A 17,136-nucleotide genomic window follows, 5' to 3' on the forward strand; every position below is an offset into this window, starting at 1 on the left:
CGCTGCGCGACAGCCCGGGCGACAGAGCGAGACCCCGACGCAAAAAAAAAAGAAAAAAAAAAGGAAACAGGGTTTTGGCTGGGTGCAATGGCTCATGGCAATGGCTCATGCCTATAATCCCAGCACTTTGGGAGGCCGAGATAGGTGGATCACGAGGTCAGGAGTTCAAGACCAGCCTGGTTGGTGGCCGGGCGCGGTGGCTTAAGCCTGTAATCCCAGCACTTTGGGAGGCCGAGACGGGCGGATCACGAGGTCCGGAGATCGAGACCATCCTGGCTAACACGGTGAAACCCCATCTCTACTAAAAAATACAAAAAACTAGCCTGGTGAGGTGGCGGGCACCTGTAGTCCTAGCTACTCCGGAGGCTGAGGCAGGAGAATGGCGTAAACCCGGGAGGCGGAGCTTGCAGTGAGCTGAGATCCGGCCACTGCACTCCAGCCTGGGCGACAGAGCGAGACTCCGTCTCAAACAAACAAACAAACAAACAAACAAAAAAACCAGCCTGGCTAACACCGTGAAACCCCATCTCTACTAAAAACACAATAATTAGCCGGGCGTGGTGGCAGGCACCTGTAATCCCAGGTACTCGGGAGGCTGAGGCAGAAGAATCGCTTGAACCCGGGAGGTGGTGATTGCAGTGAGCCAAGATGGCGCCGTTGTACTCCAGCTCTGGGCGACAGGGCAAGACTCTGTCTCCCGGGGAAAAAAAAAGAAACAGGGTTTTCAGCCAGGTGTGGTGGCGAGTGCCTGTAATCCCAGCTACTTGGGAGACTGAGGCGGGAGAATTGCTTGAACCCAAGAGGCGGAGGTGGCAGTGAACGGAGATCGTGCCACTGCACTCCAGCCTGGGTGACAAGAGCGAAATTCCACCTCAAGAAAAAAGCTGGGCACAGTGGCTCACGCCTGTAATCCCAACACTTTTGAAGGCCGAGACGGGCAGATCAAGAGGTCAGGAGATTGAGACCATCCTGGTTAACAGGGTGAAACCCCATCTCTACTAAAAATACAAAAAATTAACTGGGCGTGGTGGCAGGTGCGTGTAGTCCCAGCTAGGCAGCAGGCTGAGGCAGGAGAATGGTGTGAACCCAAGAGGCAGAGCTTGCAGTGATCCGAGATCGCGCCACTGCACTCCATCTAGCCTGGGCGACAGAACCAGACTCTGTCTCAAAAATAAAAGAAAAGAAAAGAAAAGAAAAGAAAAGAAAAGAATGCTGGGTGTAGTGGCTCACGCCTGTAATCCCAGCACTTCAGGAGGCCAAAGAGGGTGGTTACCTGAGGTCAGGAGTTTGAGACCAGCCTGGCCATCATGATGAAACACTGTCTCTACTGAAAATAAAAAAATAAAAAATAAATAAAAAAATTAGCCGGGCGTGGTGGTGTGCACCTGTAGTCCCAGCTACTTGGGAGGCTGAGACAGGAGAATCACTTGAACACAATCTTGGCTCACTGCAATATCTGCCACCTGGGTTCAGGTGATTGTCCTGCCTCAGCCTCCTGAGTAGCTGAGATTACAGGCACCCGACACCACGTCCAGGTAATTTTTGTACTTTTAGTAGAGACAGGTTTCACCATGTTGGCCAGGCTGGTCTTGAACTCCTGACTTCAGGTGATCCACCAGCCTACCTCAACCTCCCAAAGTGCTGGGATTACAGGCGTGAGCCACCGCACCTGGCCAATGTTTCACCATCTCTACCGTCTCTGGGAGTGGGTATCAGTGTTGATAAAGCAATTGGAATCACATAGACCACTGAAAGGTTACAATATCCATGGACACGTTTGCACAAACCACCAAACTTATGAGGCCCAGGCGACATTTTCACGAGGGACTTTCACTCTCTGCGGATCATTCAGATTCTCCCATGAGGCATGCCGATCATCCGTGATTGTGTTTCATAGAAACAGTGAGTTTGAGCCATCCATCTGGGTCAGAGTGGGATTATGACATTAATACACAGTTTCACACTCAGTGCTGTATGCTTTATTTTTTTTTTTTTAATTTTATTTTTAAGAGAAAAGGTCCCTTAATACCTAGGTGATGGGTTGATAGGTGCAGTAAACCACCATGGTGCATGTTTACCTATGTAACAAACCTGCATGTCCTGCACATATATCCCAGAACTTAAAATATAAATCAAAAAAAAAAAAAAAAGAAAAAGAAAACATAAGCCTGGGCTGCCCTTTGGACATCACAGACACAGATCTGTCAATAAGAACCATCCTCTCAGCCAGGCTTGGTGGCTCATGCCTGTAATCCCAGCTCTTTGGGAGGCTGAGGTGGGCAGATCACCTGAGGTCAGGAGTTTGAGACCAGCCTGGCCAACATGGAGAAATCCCGTCTCTACTAAAAATACAACATCAGCCAGGCATGGTGGCACATGCCTGTAATCCAGGCTACTGGGGAGGCTGAGGCAGGAGAATTGCTTGAACCCAGGAGGGAGAGGTTGCAGTGAGCTGAGATCCTGCAACTGCACTGCATCCTGGGCAACAGAGGGAGACTCCATCTCAAATAAATAAATAAATAAATAAATAAATAAATAAATAAATTTTTTGTAGAGACAGTCTCACCATGTTGCCCAGGCTGGTCTCGAATTCCTGGCCTCATGAAATTCTCCTGCTTCAGCCTCCCAAAGTGCTGGGATTACATGTGTCAGACACAAACTGCAACCAGCTTGTTTATTGCTGTTTACTCTAACTGTTGTTACAGTTGGAGTCTGTAGGGTAGAGTGCTCTTGTTATCCATGAGGCATAGAGTTCACTCTGCTAATAATTATTAACAGTATTTATTGCATACTTCACATCTCTGATTTTTCTTTTTTTCTTTCTATATATATATATATTTTTTGAGACGGAGTCTCGCTCTATTGCCCAGGCTGGAGTGCAGTGGCCGGATCTCAGCTCACTGCAAGCTCTGCCTCCCGGGTTTACGCCATTCTCCTGCCTCAGCCTCCCGAGTACCTGGGACTACAGGCGCCCGCCACCTCGCCCAGCTAGTTTTTTGTATTTTTTAGTAGAGACGGGGTTTCATGGTGTTAGCCAGGATGGTCTCGATCTCCTGACCTCATGATCCACCCGTCTCGGCCTCCCAAAGTGCTGGGATTACAGACTTGAGCCACCGCGCCCGGCCTCTCTCTCTCTCTCTCTCTCTCTCTCTCTCTCTATATATATATATATATATTTTTTGAGACGGAGTCTTGCTCTGTCGCCCGGGCTGGAGTGCAGTGGCCGGATCTCAGCTCACTGCAAGCTTCGCCTCCCGGGTTTATGCCATTCTCCTGCCTCAGCCTCCGGAGTAGCTGGGACTACAGGCGCCTGCCACCTCGCCTGGCTAGTTTTTTGTATTTTTAGTAGAGATGGGGTTTCACCGTGTTAGCCAGGATGGTCTCGATCTCCTGACCTCGTGATCCGCCCGTCTCAGCCTCCCAAAGTGCTGGGATTATAGGCTTGAGCCACCGCGCCCGGCTTATATATATATTTTTAAGACAGAGTGTCGCCGTGTCACTCAGGCTGGAGTGCAATGGCATGATCTTGTCTCACTGCAACCTCTGCCTGCGGGGTTCAAATGATTCTCCTGCCTCATCCTCCTGAGTAGCTGGGACTATAGGCGCCCCCCCACCACGCCCAGCTAATTTTTTTGTATTTTTAGTAGAAACAGGGTTTCACTGTGTTAGCCAAGATGGTCTCGATCTCCTGACTTCGTGATCTGCCCGCTTCGGCCTCCCAAAGTGCTCAAAAACAAAAAAAGAAAAATAAATAAATAAATAAAAAGGCCAGGCGCGGTGGCTCACGCTCGTATCCCAGCACTTTGGGAGGCCGACGCGGGTGGATCAGCTGAGGTCAGGAGTTGAAGACCAGCCTGACCAACATGAAGAAACCCCGTCTCTACTAAAAATACAAAATTAGCTGGGCGTGGTGGCACAAGCCTGTAATCCCAGCTACTCAGGAGGCAGGAGAGTAGGATAATCCTGAGGTAGGAGAATCGCTTGAACCCGGAAGATGGAGGTTGCGGTGAGCCGAGATGGTGCCATTGCACTCCAGCCTGGTCAACAAGAGCAAAACTCTGTCTCAAAAAAAAAAAAAAAAAAAAATTAGCTGGGCATGGTGGTGGGTGCCTGTAATTCCAGCTACTCAGGAGGCTGAGATAGGAGAATAGCTTGAACTGGGGAGGCAGAGGTTGCAGTGAGCCGAGCCGAGATCCTGCCATTGCATTTACAGCCTGGGTGACAAGAGCAAAACTCCATCTTACTGGGCATGGTGGCATGTATCTGTAGTCCCAGCTACTCAGGTAGCTGAAGTGGGAGGATTGCTTGAGGTAAGGAAGTTGAGGCTTTAGTGAGCCATGATTGTGCCACTGCAATCCAGCCTGGGCAATACAGTGAGACCCCCATCTCAAAAAAAAAAAAAAAAAAAAAGGTGACCTAACTGAGTTCACTCGCTCTGTCAGAGACAAGAAGTAGCAAACGTTGGGTGTAAATCAGATCTCTGTCTTGGTGATGGGAGGGTAGGGGTCACTGGGTTTGTTACTGATGTGTTATCTTTTTTTTTTTTTTGGAAACTGAATTTCGCTCTCATTGTCCAGGCTCCAGTGCAATGGCGCGATCTCTGCTCACTGCAACCCCTGCCTCCCGGGTTCAAGCGATTCTACCTCAGCCTCTCCAGTAGCTGGGATTACAGACATGCGCCACCACGCCCGGCTAATTTTTTGTATTTTTAGTAGAGATGGGGTTTCTCCATGTTGGTCAGGCTTGTCTCGAACTACTGACCTCAGGTGATCCACCTGAGTCGGCCTCCCAAAGTGCTGAGATTTGAGGCGTGAGCCGCCGCGCCTGACCTTTTTATTTATTTGTTTATTTTATTTTATTTTTATTTTTTTTCAGACGGAGTCTCGCTCTATCGCCCAGGCTGGAGTGCAGTGGCGCGATCTCGGCTCACTGCAAGCTCCGCCTCCTGGGTTCACGCCATTCTCCTGCCTCAGCCTCCCAAGTAGAAGGGACTACAGGCGCCTGCCACCGCGCCCGCCTAATTTTCTATATTTTTAGTAGAGACGGTTTTAGATTTCACCGTGTTAGCCATGATGGTCTCCATCTCCTGACCTTGTGATCCGCCTGCCTGGCCTCCCAAAGTGCTGGGAATACAGGCGTGAGCCACCGCGCCCGGCCTATTCATTTTTAGACGGAGTTTTGCTGTTGCCCCAGGGGGAGTGCAGTGGAGCAATCTCGGTTCACTACAGCCTCCGCCTCCTGGGTTCAAGTGATTCTCCTGCCTCAGCCTCCTGAGTAGCCGGGATTACAGGCGCGCGATCATGCTTGGGAAATTTCTGTATTTGTAGCAGAGATGGGGTTTCACCATGTTGGCCAGGCTGGTCTGGAACTCCTGACCTGAAGTGATCTCCCACCTTGGCTCCCAAAGTGCTAGGATTACAGGCGTGCGCCACTGCACCGGGCCCTGATGTAATATCTTTGAAAATCTGCCTTTTTTTTTGAAGGGGGTAGTAAAAGAGGTAATAAAGCATAATGGTAAATGGTAAATGTAGTGATTTGGAATTGGTTAGATCTGGGTTCGAATCTTAGTTCCAATACTTCCTGGCTGTAAGATTTAGTGGACTGATTTTCCCTCAGAGAGCATCACTTTCTTTATCTGTAAATGGGGATAACAACAGTAATTCCCCTCGATGGGATTTTGTGAGGATTAAATGAGAAGATGCCCCTGACAATGCCTGGCCCGGTGCCTGGCACATCATGAACACTCGGAATTCGGGAGCTGTTACTCGAACAATGATGATGATTATTATTGCTGGACTACACCAATCCCAGAGGGTTACAATATCCGTGGGGGAGCCGTACTGTCCGTAGGCAAGGTTACATAATTCCCCGGGGGTTGTGGGGGAACGCTTCCCTGGAGCCCTTGGTCTCCCCAAGGAGGAGGCCTGAGACTCTTTTTTTTGAGGCACTGGTGAGGAGCCTGTCTAAGGCGGACTAGGTACCCCGCAAGCGAGGAAGCTGGGATTGAAGCCCTAGGTACCGGGAGCCTGAGCTCCGCAGGCCTTCCCTGTCTGTGACTTTTCTGTGTCTCCCCGCCCATTTTCTGGATTTGTCCCCCACCCAGCCCCCCCAACTCCCGCCGGCCACCCATACGCCCTTCTTTGGAACCTCAGAGTCTTTTTTGAGACCCTGTATCCAGGCTATGCCTGTGAATATTACTTCTATTCGGCCTCTACCCTGCTGCCGGCTCCTGGGCTCCATCAGATCTGCACTGTGATTTCCTGTTTCCCAGAGCCTCAGGCTTCATCCTTCCCTCCCGGCTGAGGCAGAGAACGGAGACTTAACACTTCCCTACGCTCTGGCTTTCGATCTTAAGCCCCGTCTTCCTCTCTCCTGGCGACCCTCAGTGCCCCTTGGGAGCACATTTGTTCAGACTTTGGTCGCCCCCTCGTATCCTGGCCCCGCCTCCGGAACCCCCGGTCCTAGTAGTGGAGGTGGGGGGGATCTCCGGCGCCAGCCCTGTCCCCGGGACAGCTGCAGCCTGGGGACGGTGGTGGTGGGGGCTTCCAAATGCATTCTCTCTGGTCACTTCCTCCCCAGCTGGACTGGGGCTATCAGGAAGGCCAAGACCCCATCCCCACAGGAGCGGAGGGCACATCCGCCTCCCCATTTCCGATGCTGGGAAATGCATCCCACCCATTCCACCCCACCCCTGGACAGCTGCCCCCATTCAGGCTCAGGGTTGGGGGGCTGGGTAAAACCAAGCTGGTAATGCCGTGGTCTTGATCATCCTCTAAGGTCCTGACCCTGTCCCTCTGCAGAGAAGATTCTGCCCTCTCCCCACAAAAGTTTCTGACCCCCGCTTCCTCGGAAAGGGTCCCCCGTTTTCCCATACAGGCTCCCAAAAGAAACTCTGGAGCCCGCAGTGGGCATAAAAGGAGGAGGAGCAGCAGGTAGCCAGTGCCGAGGACTTAAGTTATCAGCAGACTCGGAGCCTCGGACTACGGTCATGACCTGCGGGACCCCATTCCACCCCCGCCCCCTCCTTCCTCCCTCCCCCGCCGCGCGGCCCCTTTAAGCCCGGAGCCGGCCGGTCCTCAGTGGCTGCGCGCCGGCGAGCGTGTGTGTGAGTGCGCGGGGAGGGGGCGGGCGCAGTGTCTCCATGGCGACGCGGCGGTGACGTCGCCGGCCGGGGGGCGTGGGCGTCCCGGCCCCGGAGTGCGATATTAACCCGGGAGGCGGCGGCGGGGAGGGGAGAGGCTCTGAGAGGCGAGGCCGGGTGAGGCGGCAAGGGCGGCCCGACGGGCGCGGGACGGGACGGGGCAGCGCGGGCGCCGGGAGCCGCGGCCCGGAGTCGGGGCGCTTCGCCCCGGGCCCCCCAGCATGAAGACCCCGGCGGACACAGGTGGGGGCGGGGGCAGCACGTGTGGGGGAGACTTGTTGCCCCGGGAAACCGAACGGAGAAACTTTGGGGGGGCTGAAGGGGTCCGGGGGAGCCCGAGTGATCCCCAGTTCTGGGGGACCCCTCAAGCACTCGAGACCTGTTGCTTCTCGTGGCGCGAGCGGGGTTGTTGCCTGGGACCCCCGATTCCTAGCTCCGGGCGGAGTGGTGTGGGTGCTGCGGGTCTTGGTTCTGTATCCGTACTGGGACCCCGCAGGCCGGGCTCTCCCCACTCCCGGGATCACGGGGGTGGCGGGGTCCTTCCCCTCCGCTCTTGTCACGTTGCACTCTGGGGGCCGGGACGTGTGCGGGGCGGGGGGGCTCGTCCACCGGGCCCGCTATCCCTGGTTCTGCGCTGCGCGGTCCGGCTGGTGACCTTCACGGCGGCGCGTGCCCTGCACCAGGTTAGCGGGGGATACGGGATGGCCTCTAGGAGGAGGGCGTGAGTGGGGAGCCCGGGACTCGGGGTCCGGGCTGCGCCGCCCCTCCCCCGTCCGCCTCTGTGGGCTCCTCGCTCCCCCGCCCTCGCCGAGTCGCAAAGTTCCAAAGCGCAGCCCGAACGTTCGAAAAAGGAACTTTTTGTTTCCGACCTTAGAACGCGCGGCTTTAAGGTGGCTCCGAGGAGACCTGGGTACCCTCCTCCCGCGCCACCGGGGGCCCGGAGTTGAGCAGGGTGGGGAAGGTGGGGGGAGACGCAGTGGCTCCCCCCTCGCCCCCCCTCCCGGATCCACCTCTTCTCTTTCAGCGGGCCGTCTCTTCCCTCCGCCCCTCTCTTCCCCGCCAACTTGCTCCTCCTTAAGGGGCCAAGGTTCCCCTCCCCCTCGGCCGGCGGGCGGGGGGCAGCGGGATTAACCCCCCTCCCACTCGGACTTTTACCCCTCCCCTCCCCCGCCGCCCCCGGGCTCGCGCGGGCTGGACTTTGCGCCCAAGCGCGCAGGGGGAGGGGTCCCAGCCGCCCCCTGCCCGTCTACCCCGTCGGAATCCGGCCCGGGGCGGGGACAGGGGAGGGGGAAGGGGGCCGGGCGCCGCTGTTCAAACTTGTTTCCTTCCCCCGGCGGCGGCGGCGGCGGCGGCTCGGGCTCCTGTGTGCGGGTGTGTGCCCCGACCGGCCCACCCACCCCACCCCATCCCCACCCCATTCCCACCCCATTCCCATCCCCATCCCCCTGCTCGGCGGGTGGGGGCGGCTTAGTCTTAAAGGGCTCGGAGCTGGGCTCCGGCGCCAGAGGATTGGGACCCGGACCGAGGAGGGGCCCTGGGGGTGGGGCCGGGGTGCGGAGTGCGGTAGGGTCAGTCACGTGCGTCCCACACACTCCCCCGGCTTCCACTAGCTCCCGGGCCGCTGGGCCCTGGGGGCAGCAGGAGCCTCCCCTCGCCCGAGAAGGAGGCCGAGGCGCCCAGACAACCTCGCTTCATCTTCCCTCTCTGCTACCGGCCTTGGCCTGATAGGACCCGCAGGTCGCTTCCCCAACCTTGTCTGGGGGCCGAACAGTGTGTGGGTTCTCCAGCTGGGGGAGGGGAGGTGCGGGAGGCCTGGAATGGCCTCTGATCGGTGCATCTTTCCTGTCTGCCTCCTAGCCTGCCGCTCCGCACCCCTCCATCCAATCCTCCATCCCGGCCCCTTTCTCCTCTGCCGTGGCTGTTTCCCACTTCCTGTTTTCTTCCCGGCTCTGGCGCCATAGAGGGCTGCCTGGAGTGGGGGAGGTGGTGGGGCCCCCGAGGAGGCCGGCGTGTTCTTCCTCTACCAGCACTCCTCCCTTCCGACCCCCTTAAAAAAAGTTTGGGCCGTCACGTGAGGTTGGGGGGTGCCCGGGAGTTTCGTCCCCCCAGGTTTGCACAGTCTGTCTGGGAGAATCCCTACCCTACCTCTGTAGGACCCAGGTGTGCTTCTGGGACCTCGCCATCCCAGCCCTTGCTGTCTGTCTGCTGCCACTTCTGCACCCTGTCTCGCAGTCTCCTGAACCCCTCCCTCCATGTGCCAGCTCTCTCCCTGCCTCACTGGCCCCCGTGTTCCCGAGGTCCCGCACCCCCAAGCTTCCTCCATGCAGGTCTGGTGTTTCCCTGTTTTAAGCACGTGGACGCATACACAGCACACTCACACATGCTCCCCTTGCCCGTGCCTGGCTCCTGGCTCCAAGGCCTGGGGAACAGAGCCCCATTGAGACACCCTGACGTCACCCCCTCTTCATTCTCCCCACCACAGCCGGGAACAGGCCCTCATGTATGCTGTGTCCGATGAGGAAAGCCGTCGTTGGGGTGGGCCTGGGAGTGGGGACTGGTCCCTGCCAGAAGTGGGAGCCAGGGTCCAGGCCCTGGAGGAGGGGTTGCTCAGGGAAGGGGTTTAACAAGGGGGCCTGGGACAGCTCCCAGAATGCGGCTTGAGGCCTTTCCAGAGCCCCCCCACCTCCTTTCCGAGTTCCCTTTGTGTTGCGTGTAGTCTCTTTCACTCCCTCTCTTCTGCAAAGTTTATTTTTAGCCTCCTGCTCCCCCGCTCCCAGGACTGTCGCTGCACACACGTTGCCTGGTTACCGGGACACGGAGGCTGGGGCGGGTGGGCTGGGAAGGGTGGCTTTAATTTTGGGGGGAGGGTGGAAGTCAGTACATCCCCCACCCCCAGATTGATGTCTCAGGGGCTTCAGCCCCCCTTCTGGGTCTAGAGCCAAATTGGGGCTGAGGTGGAAGTAGCATGGAGCTTCGTGCCCTGAGAAGGACCGGGAGCTTTTTGGAGGGGATGTGAGGGTCCATGAAGCTGGTGGCTTGGTCACCTGGGTTCCAAAGGATCCTGGGCCTTGCAGGAGACCTTGTGATCTGGACTCTCTAGAAGGGTGAGGATAATGGGGTGAACACCTAGATTCCCAAGAGAGCGATGGGGCTCTGGGGTCCCTGGAAGGGGTTATCAAAGGCTGTCACTTTTAAATGGAACTGGGGCTGTTGGTACTGGTGTGTGAACAGCTGGAGGTCATATCCCTGGCACCCTGAGGGGCTGGTGGAAGGCTGGGATATATCCGAATGGGGCAGGGACTTCGGGGATTATGTGGTACTGCAGCCCAGTCTGGGCGGAAGTTGGGGGCCTGGGTCCCTGTGAGGGACAGTGAGCTCTGGATTTGGAGGGGGTGGTCCCTGTGGGAGCAGGAACTACTGATTCCCTGGGTTCCCAAGGGGAAGGATCCCTTGTTGGATTCCAGACTTGGGTGGAGTCTTTGAGGGTGGATGTGTTGCCCGGAGGTCTTGTTGGTACCTGCTTGAGCTGGGGCCAAGGGAGGCGGATTGACCCCTGCAGCCTGACTGGATTTGGGAGCCGCCCATCTCTAGCCAGCCACCTTGGCCTTCTCTCTCTAGTGGCACCAGGGCCCCTGCCCTGCCTCCCCCGTCCTTCCCTTCCTCCCCTTTCCCTCCTCCCACCCCTCCATTACCGGCTGCCTGGTGCTGAATTATTGATGGCCCCTGATTACCCGGGGGTTTGGGAAATGACAACAACCGCAGCCCCCCCCCCCCCCCCCCCAGGCTGCCCACCCCCTCCAGAGACCAGCCAGCCCACCACCAACCTCTACCCAAGGTTAATGCTGGGGGCGGGCAGGCAGGTGGGCAGGGAAGTAGCTGAGGATGAGAAGGCAGAAGTGGGAAGAGGGTGACAGCTCCAGGGTGCCTGCTCAAGCTCCAGGCCTGGGCTGGGCCCTCCAGCCAGGTGGGGCCTGGATGCCTGGGTCTGGGGAGGGCAGTGTAGCTCAGAGGGTCCAGGGCTTGGGGGCGCCTCTCAGACAGTCTGGGTTTCACTCTCCAGGGAAGACAGAAGCCTCTGTGTGTGCAAGCGCTGACCTCATCGGCAACCAGTCACCCCACCCCTCCTGGTCCTTTTAAGAAAAAAAAAAAAAAATCTTCCTCTCAGGTCCTGGGGTGGGAGTAGGGGCTCTGTTGGGTCTTCGGAGGAGACAGGGCATGTTCCTAAGGAGGAGATCTGAGTAGCTGGGGTGGTGTAACTGGCTGTGAATGGGAGTGGGGGTAAGCTGGGGGGCTGTACCCCAACCCGGCTGGCCACGTGTGCCCCTTCCTGCCCCTCCCCCACTGGCAGCCCTGCCCGCCAGCCTGGCTTGGTGCCTGGCCCCCTGGCACTGGCCCCGGGACCCACCGCCGACGGTTTCCTGTTTCTCCCGGTGTCGCTGGAGCAGGCTCCAGCTTCCCCTCCCCCCAGCTCCTGTCTAGCCCCTCACATACAGACAGACAGACAGACACACACTGTCTTCTCTTAAATCAGGTCTTAACTGAGGTGAGACAGATTTCCCCATGTTGAAGGCAGGGCAGAGGTGGACCCTGGGATGGGACCCAGAGCCCTGGACTTGGCATCCTGACCCCAGGCCACTCCCTGCCTCCTGTCCCCAGGGTTTGCCTTCCCGGATTGGGCCTACAAGCCAGAGTCGTCCCCTGGCTCGAGGCAGATCCAGCTGTGGCACTTTATCCTGGAGCTGCTACGGAAGGAGGAGTACCAGGGCGTCATCGCCTGGCAGGGGGACTACGGGGAATTCGTCATCAAAGACCCTGATGAGGTGGCCCGGCTGTGGGGTGTCCGCAAGTGCAAGCCCCAGATGAATTACGACAAGCTGAGCCGGGCCCTGCGGTGAGGACGGGCTGGGGACCCCTGAGCACACGTGGACTGCCCCCACCCGTTGCACAGCCCCTTGCCTGTGGGAACAAGCATTGGGTCTGACCCCTGGCTTTGCCAAATCCTAGCTGTGTGACCTTGGGCTACTCCCAGTCCTTCCCTGAGCCCCTTGGTAACACAGAAGTATCTTGAGGAGAGAATACAGTCACCAGTGGATCCTCTAGTCTTGCCTTACATGTGAGGAGAGAGCTGGTACCCATTCTCTGGGCACTTGATTTGTCTTCTGTGGCCCACGTTCCTCAGTTGGCCTTTGGGAGCCACACCTAAGTGCGTGTTAAGGTGTGGAGTCTAGACCTGGATCCCATGTACCTGACCCTCCCAATGGCATTTGTGTACCCACAGCTATTACTATAACAAGCGCATTCTGCACAAGACTAAGGGGAAACGGTTCACCTACAAGTTCAATTTCAACAAACTGGTGCTGGTCAATTACCCTTTCATTGATGTGGGGTTGGCTGGTGAGTACTGGGGATGGTTGGTGTGGAGGGGGTCTGCGTGCCCCTTCAGGCTAGGCCAGGGGCCTTGACGCTATCTCCCTTCCGCCAGGGGGTGCGGTGCCCCAGAGTGCCCCGCCAGTGCCGTCGGGTGGTAGCCACTTCCGCTTCCCTCCCTCGACGCCCTCCGAGGTGCTGTCCCCCACCGAGGACCCCCGCTCACCACCGGCCTGCTCTTCATCCTCATCCTCCCTCTTTTCTGCTGTGGTGGCCCGCCGCCTGGGCCGAGGTTCAGTCAGTGACTGTAGTGATGGCACATCAGAGCTGGAGGAACCGCTGGGAGAGGATCCCCGGGCCCGACCACCTGGCCCTCCAGATCTGGGTGCCTTCCGAGGGCCCCCGCTGGCCCGCCTGCCCCATGACCCTGGTGTCTTCCGTGTCTATCCCCGGCCTCGGGGTGGCCCTGAACCCCTCAGCCCCTTCCCTGTGTCGCCTCTGGCTGGGCCTGGATCCCTGCTGCCCCCTCAGCTCTCCCCGGCTCTGCCCATGACGCCCACCCATCTGGCCTACACTCCCTCGCCCACGCTGAGCCCGATGTACCCCAGTGGTGGCGGGGGGCCCAGCGGCTCAGGGGGAGGCTCCCACTTCTCCTTCAGCCCCGAGGACATGAAACGGTACCTGCAGGCCCACACCCAAAGCGTCTACAACTACCACCTCAGCCCCCGCGCCTTCCTGCACTACCCCGGGCTGGTGGTGCCCCAGCCCCAGCGCCCTGACAAGTGCCCGCTGCCGCCCATGGCACCCGAGACCCCACCAGTCCCCTCCTCGGCCTCGTCATCCTCTTCTTCTTCTTCCTCCCCATTCAAGTTTAAGCTCCAGCCTCCCCCACTTGGACGCCGGCAGCGGGCAGCTGGGGAGAAGGCCCCAGCTGGTGCTGACCAGAGTGGTGGCAGCGCAGGCGGGCTGGCCGAGGGGGCAGGGGCGCTAGCCCCACCGCCCCCGCCACCACAGATCAAGGTGGAGCCCATCTCGGAAGGCGAGTCAGAGGAGGTGGAGGTGACTGACATCAGTGATGAGGATGAGGAAGATGGGGAGGTGTTCAAGACACCCCGTGCCCCACCTGCACCCCCCAAGCCTGAGCCCGGCGAGGCACCCGGGGCATCCCAGTGCATGCCCCTCAAGCTGCGCTTTAAGCGGCGCTGGAGTGAAGACTGTCGCCTGGAAGGGGGTGGGGGCCCCGCTGGGGGCTTTGAGGATGAGGGCGAGGACAAGAAGGTGCGTGGGGAGGGGCCTGGGGAGGCCGGGGGGCCCCTCACCCCAAGGCGGGTGAGCTCTGACCTCCAGCATGCCACGGCCCAGCTCTCCCTGGAGCACCGAGACTCCTGAGGGCTGTGGGCAGGGGACTCGTGTGCCCCCCACCCCCCATGCTTCTTTTGCTGCCTTAAGCCCCCTGTGCCCTGGAGGTGAGGGCAGCTCTCTTGTCTCTTCCCTGCCTCCTCCCTTTCCCCTCCCCACATTTTGTATAAAACTTAAATTTCTTTTTTTTAAATGGTGGGGGTGGGTGGGTGCCCAGGGCTAGGGGCTGTTCCCTGTCTCTGTGGGTTTCTAAGCTCTGGGCAAAGTGGTGGTAGCGGGGAGGGAGGGGGAAGTTAAGGGGGCCACCTCCATTCTGGGGAATTTATATTTGAATTGAGGCTTTGGCCTTAACACCCAGGAACTTTTTTATTACAATCGCTTAGGAAGTAAAGCCTTGTCTCCCTCCCTGTTCTCTGCCTCTTGTACCCCTCTGACCCACCCACTCTGCCCCACTCCCAGCCCTTCTCAGCCCCAGCCCTGCCTGCCCTGCCCCTCCAGGGGGCCATGAGTGCCTAGGTTTCTCATACCCCACAAGGTCACAGCAGGGGAGGGAGGGACAATTTTATAATGAACCAAAAATTCCATGTGTTGGGGGGTGGGGGGCGGAGGAGGGTGAGGGGTGCCACCCATGGGCCACAGATCTCTACAAGTGCCTGCTATCCCTCTCCCACTCCCCACCCCAGCACCAGTCCAACCCCTTCATCCCCAGCTGCTCCTAGGACTGGCCCATGGGCAGGCGGGTGGGGGGATGGGAAGGGGGTACCCTGAAACCAAACTGGAAGCCTCCTCTGCCTCCCAGCTGGGGCCTCTGGAGTGGGGTGGGGGGCTGTGGTCAAGCCTTATTCTGTATTGGGGACTGAGGGTGGGGGTAGTAGGGGCCGCTGGAGAATGTATTCAAAACAATAAAACTTTGGACCTTTGGATGCGGTGATCAATGTCCTAGGTGCTGGGTGCAGCCCCCTGAGGGCCACAGCTTTTGTTTGATTCTGAAGGAGGGGCCCCAGCCTGGCTGCCAGTGGGTCTGTGGCCAGATTGGTGTAGAGGGCCTAACCCTAATCAGAATGGGCCAAATCCAGGCCTGGGAAACCGTGTCTTGTCCTCAGAGGCACTTAAGTCCTAGAGTTTGATGATAGTGGTCTCGAGCATGCACCGGCTTCATCTGACTGCCCCTCTGTTCCATGGGGACCTTGTCCTTGAAAGCTCTTCCCACTGTTTTTCACCACAATCCCACTGCCCTTGCTCTTCTGATTGCCTGGATGCCTTCCCACTTGTGGCTGTGAATTCTTCCCACACCCCAGGTCCCCAGCGAAGACCAGGAGCTCCCTTTTGCACTGCTCCTCACACCCTGCCCACACCCCTCTCTTGTTGCTCTTGAGTTCAGCCGGGAGTCCTTTGGAGAACAGAACAGCCTGCAAGTTACCTTGCAAGGTAACTTGGTGATCTGGTCCAGCCATGGGAACACCCCCAGCCAGCACACAGCCAAGGGACGGGCTCACTAGTCATTGATGCTGTTGACCTACTGTGTGTCCAGTACTTACGAGCTACAATGTTGTAGCTCTTTCATTATCCAGTAAGGTAGGGGCAACCAGTGCTGCTAAGTGACTTGCCCAGGGCCCTGTGGCTGAGCCAGGACTTCAAAGCCCACGTTCTTTCAACAACTGAGTTTTCCTTCCTAACACCAAGATAGTTGGATCCAGATCAGGCTTTCAGGATCAGAGGATTTGAGATGAGCTCATAAAGCTAGAAGCTGAGATTGGAGAGCTCGAATCAGGGATGAAAGAATTAGGAGGAATAATCCAGGCTGAAAGTGCCTTTAGAGACAAGTCCTGTCTCTTGCAGGTGAGGTGCCTGAGGCCCAGAAAGGGGAAGGGGCTTCCCCAAGGCCACACAGCTGCTAAGAGATGGAGTGGCAATTGAGGGCTTGTTGGACTGGCTTCACCATGAAACTCCACCCTGTGCAACCCTGAGGGAAAAGGAACATTGACTGGCAACTGCTACCCACTCGCACCTCATTTCATGCCAGCCAGGGTGGGTGGTCCCAGATGATGTCGGTTGGCAGGGAAGAGGATCCAGGGCTAGGATACTGGCAGGAAACCGAGGCTCCCAAGGCGGCCTGCGGGAAACTGCTCCCTCTCCTGGGTGATGTAAGTCATTCCCTGGGGTGGGGGCCACTGGGCTATTTCTGGAAGCTGGGATGAGACATGTCTCCTGGCAACATAGTTGCAGCTGAGTTGGTGGTGGGGTGATGGAGATGGGGATGTTCTCTCTCGGGAGGAGAGGACCCTAACTACTGGCCTCAGCCTCTAAGCCCAGTGCCTTCAAAGCACCTCTAACCACATCTAATATGGAATCATCAGTGCTCAGCTCAGCTCCCTAACTGCTGTCCAGGTCAGACCACAGCCCTACCAGACTAGTTGCCCCAGATTCTGGCTGTGTAGGATGTCACAGGTGGCATTTGGCCTTAAACTCCAGTGGCTCTCTAACCTTTAATCGCCCACCTAAATCTATTAGCTGGCTTGAAATGTTCCTGCAAGAAGACACCCTTGGTCCCATCCATATCCTCTGAGATCCTTGCTTCCAAGTAGAATGCCCTTTACAGATGCTCTCAAGGCACTTCACATATTAATTAATCTCATCAGAGACCTCCCCACTTTAGCCCCAGTACCTCCACAGACTGTCAAATTCCCTTACTGATGCTTCTCAACCATCCCTCACTCCTTCAGGTCGCACAGAGATCCCCTTGGTCACCAGTAATTTCTGTCTCCCATAGACCTTTTTTTTCTTTCCCGAAACAGTCTCACTCTGTTGCTCAGGGTGGAGTGCAGTGGTGCAATCTCAGCTCACTGCAACCTCAGCCACACGGGTTCAAATGATTCTCGTGCCTCAGCTTCCCGAGTAGCTGGGATTACAGACGTGCGCCACCACGCCCAGCTAATTTTTTTGTGTTTTTAGTAGAGATGGGGTTTCCTCGATGTTGGCCAGGCGGGTCTCGAACTTCTGACTGACCTCAAGTGATCCGCCACCTTGACCTCACAAAGTGCTAGGATTACAGGCGTAAGCCACCGCACCCAGCCATCCATAGAACTTCTAGCAGACACCCTAAGTCCCCTCAGGCTTCTCCACTGGTCCCCAGTAAATTATCCTCAGGTCATTAAGCTCATCAAAGATCCCTTCACCGCTCCACGGACTCCTCTTAGCCCTTCTAGACACCAGGCCTCTCTCAGACGTTTACAACCCTTCCTAACATCCCTCTGTGAACATTCTCACCC

General features: G+C 57.4%; 1 protein-coding gene across 1 annotated transcript; it reads left to right on the forward strand.

Moving 5' to 3' along the window:
- The first annotated feature begins 7,183 nt into the window (after positions 1-7,183).
- ERF (ETS2 repressor factor) lies at positions 7,184-14,790 on the forward strand. The gene is made up of 4 exons (XM_023229192.1): positions 7,184-7,384; positions 11,798-12,032; positions 12,420-12,535; positions 12,624-14,790. The coding sequence occupies exons 1-4, from the start codon at positions 7,363-7,365 to the stop codon at positions 13,895-13,897; spliced, it is 1,647 nt and encodes a 548-aa protein (XP_023084960.1). The 5' UTR covers positions 7,184-7,362; the 3' UTR covers positions 13,898-14,790.
- Positions 14,791-17,136: the final 2,346 nt, after the last annotated feature.

The sequence above is a fragment of the Piliocolobus tephrosceles genome, chromosome 21 (genome assembly GCF_002776525.5).
Source record: "Piliocolobus tephrosceles isolate RC106 chromosome 21, ASM277652v3, whole genome shotgun sequence".
Classification (NCBI taxonomy): domain Eukaryota; kingdom Metazoa; phylum Chordata; class Mammalia; order Primates; family Cercopithecidae; genus Piliocolobus; species Piliocolobus tephrosceles.

Coding starts and splice junctions, on each gene's coding strand:
- ERF (XM_023229192.1), top strand. CDS start 7,363: ATGAAGACCCCGGCGGACACAG. Junction 7,385..11,797: donor GAAGACCCCGGCGGACACAG/GTGGGGGCGGGG, acceptor TCCTGTCCCCAG/GGTTTGCCTTCCCGGATTGG. Junction 12,536..12,623: donor CATTGATGTGGGGTTGGCTG/GTGAGTACTGGG, acceptor CCCTTCCGCCAG/GGGGTGCGGTGCCCCAGAGT.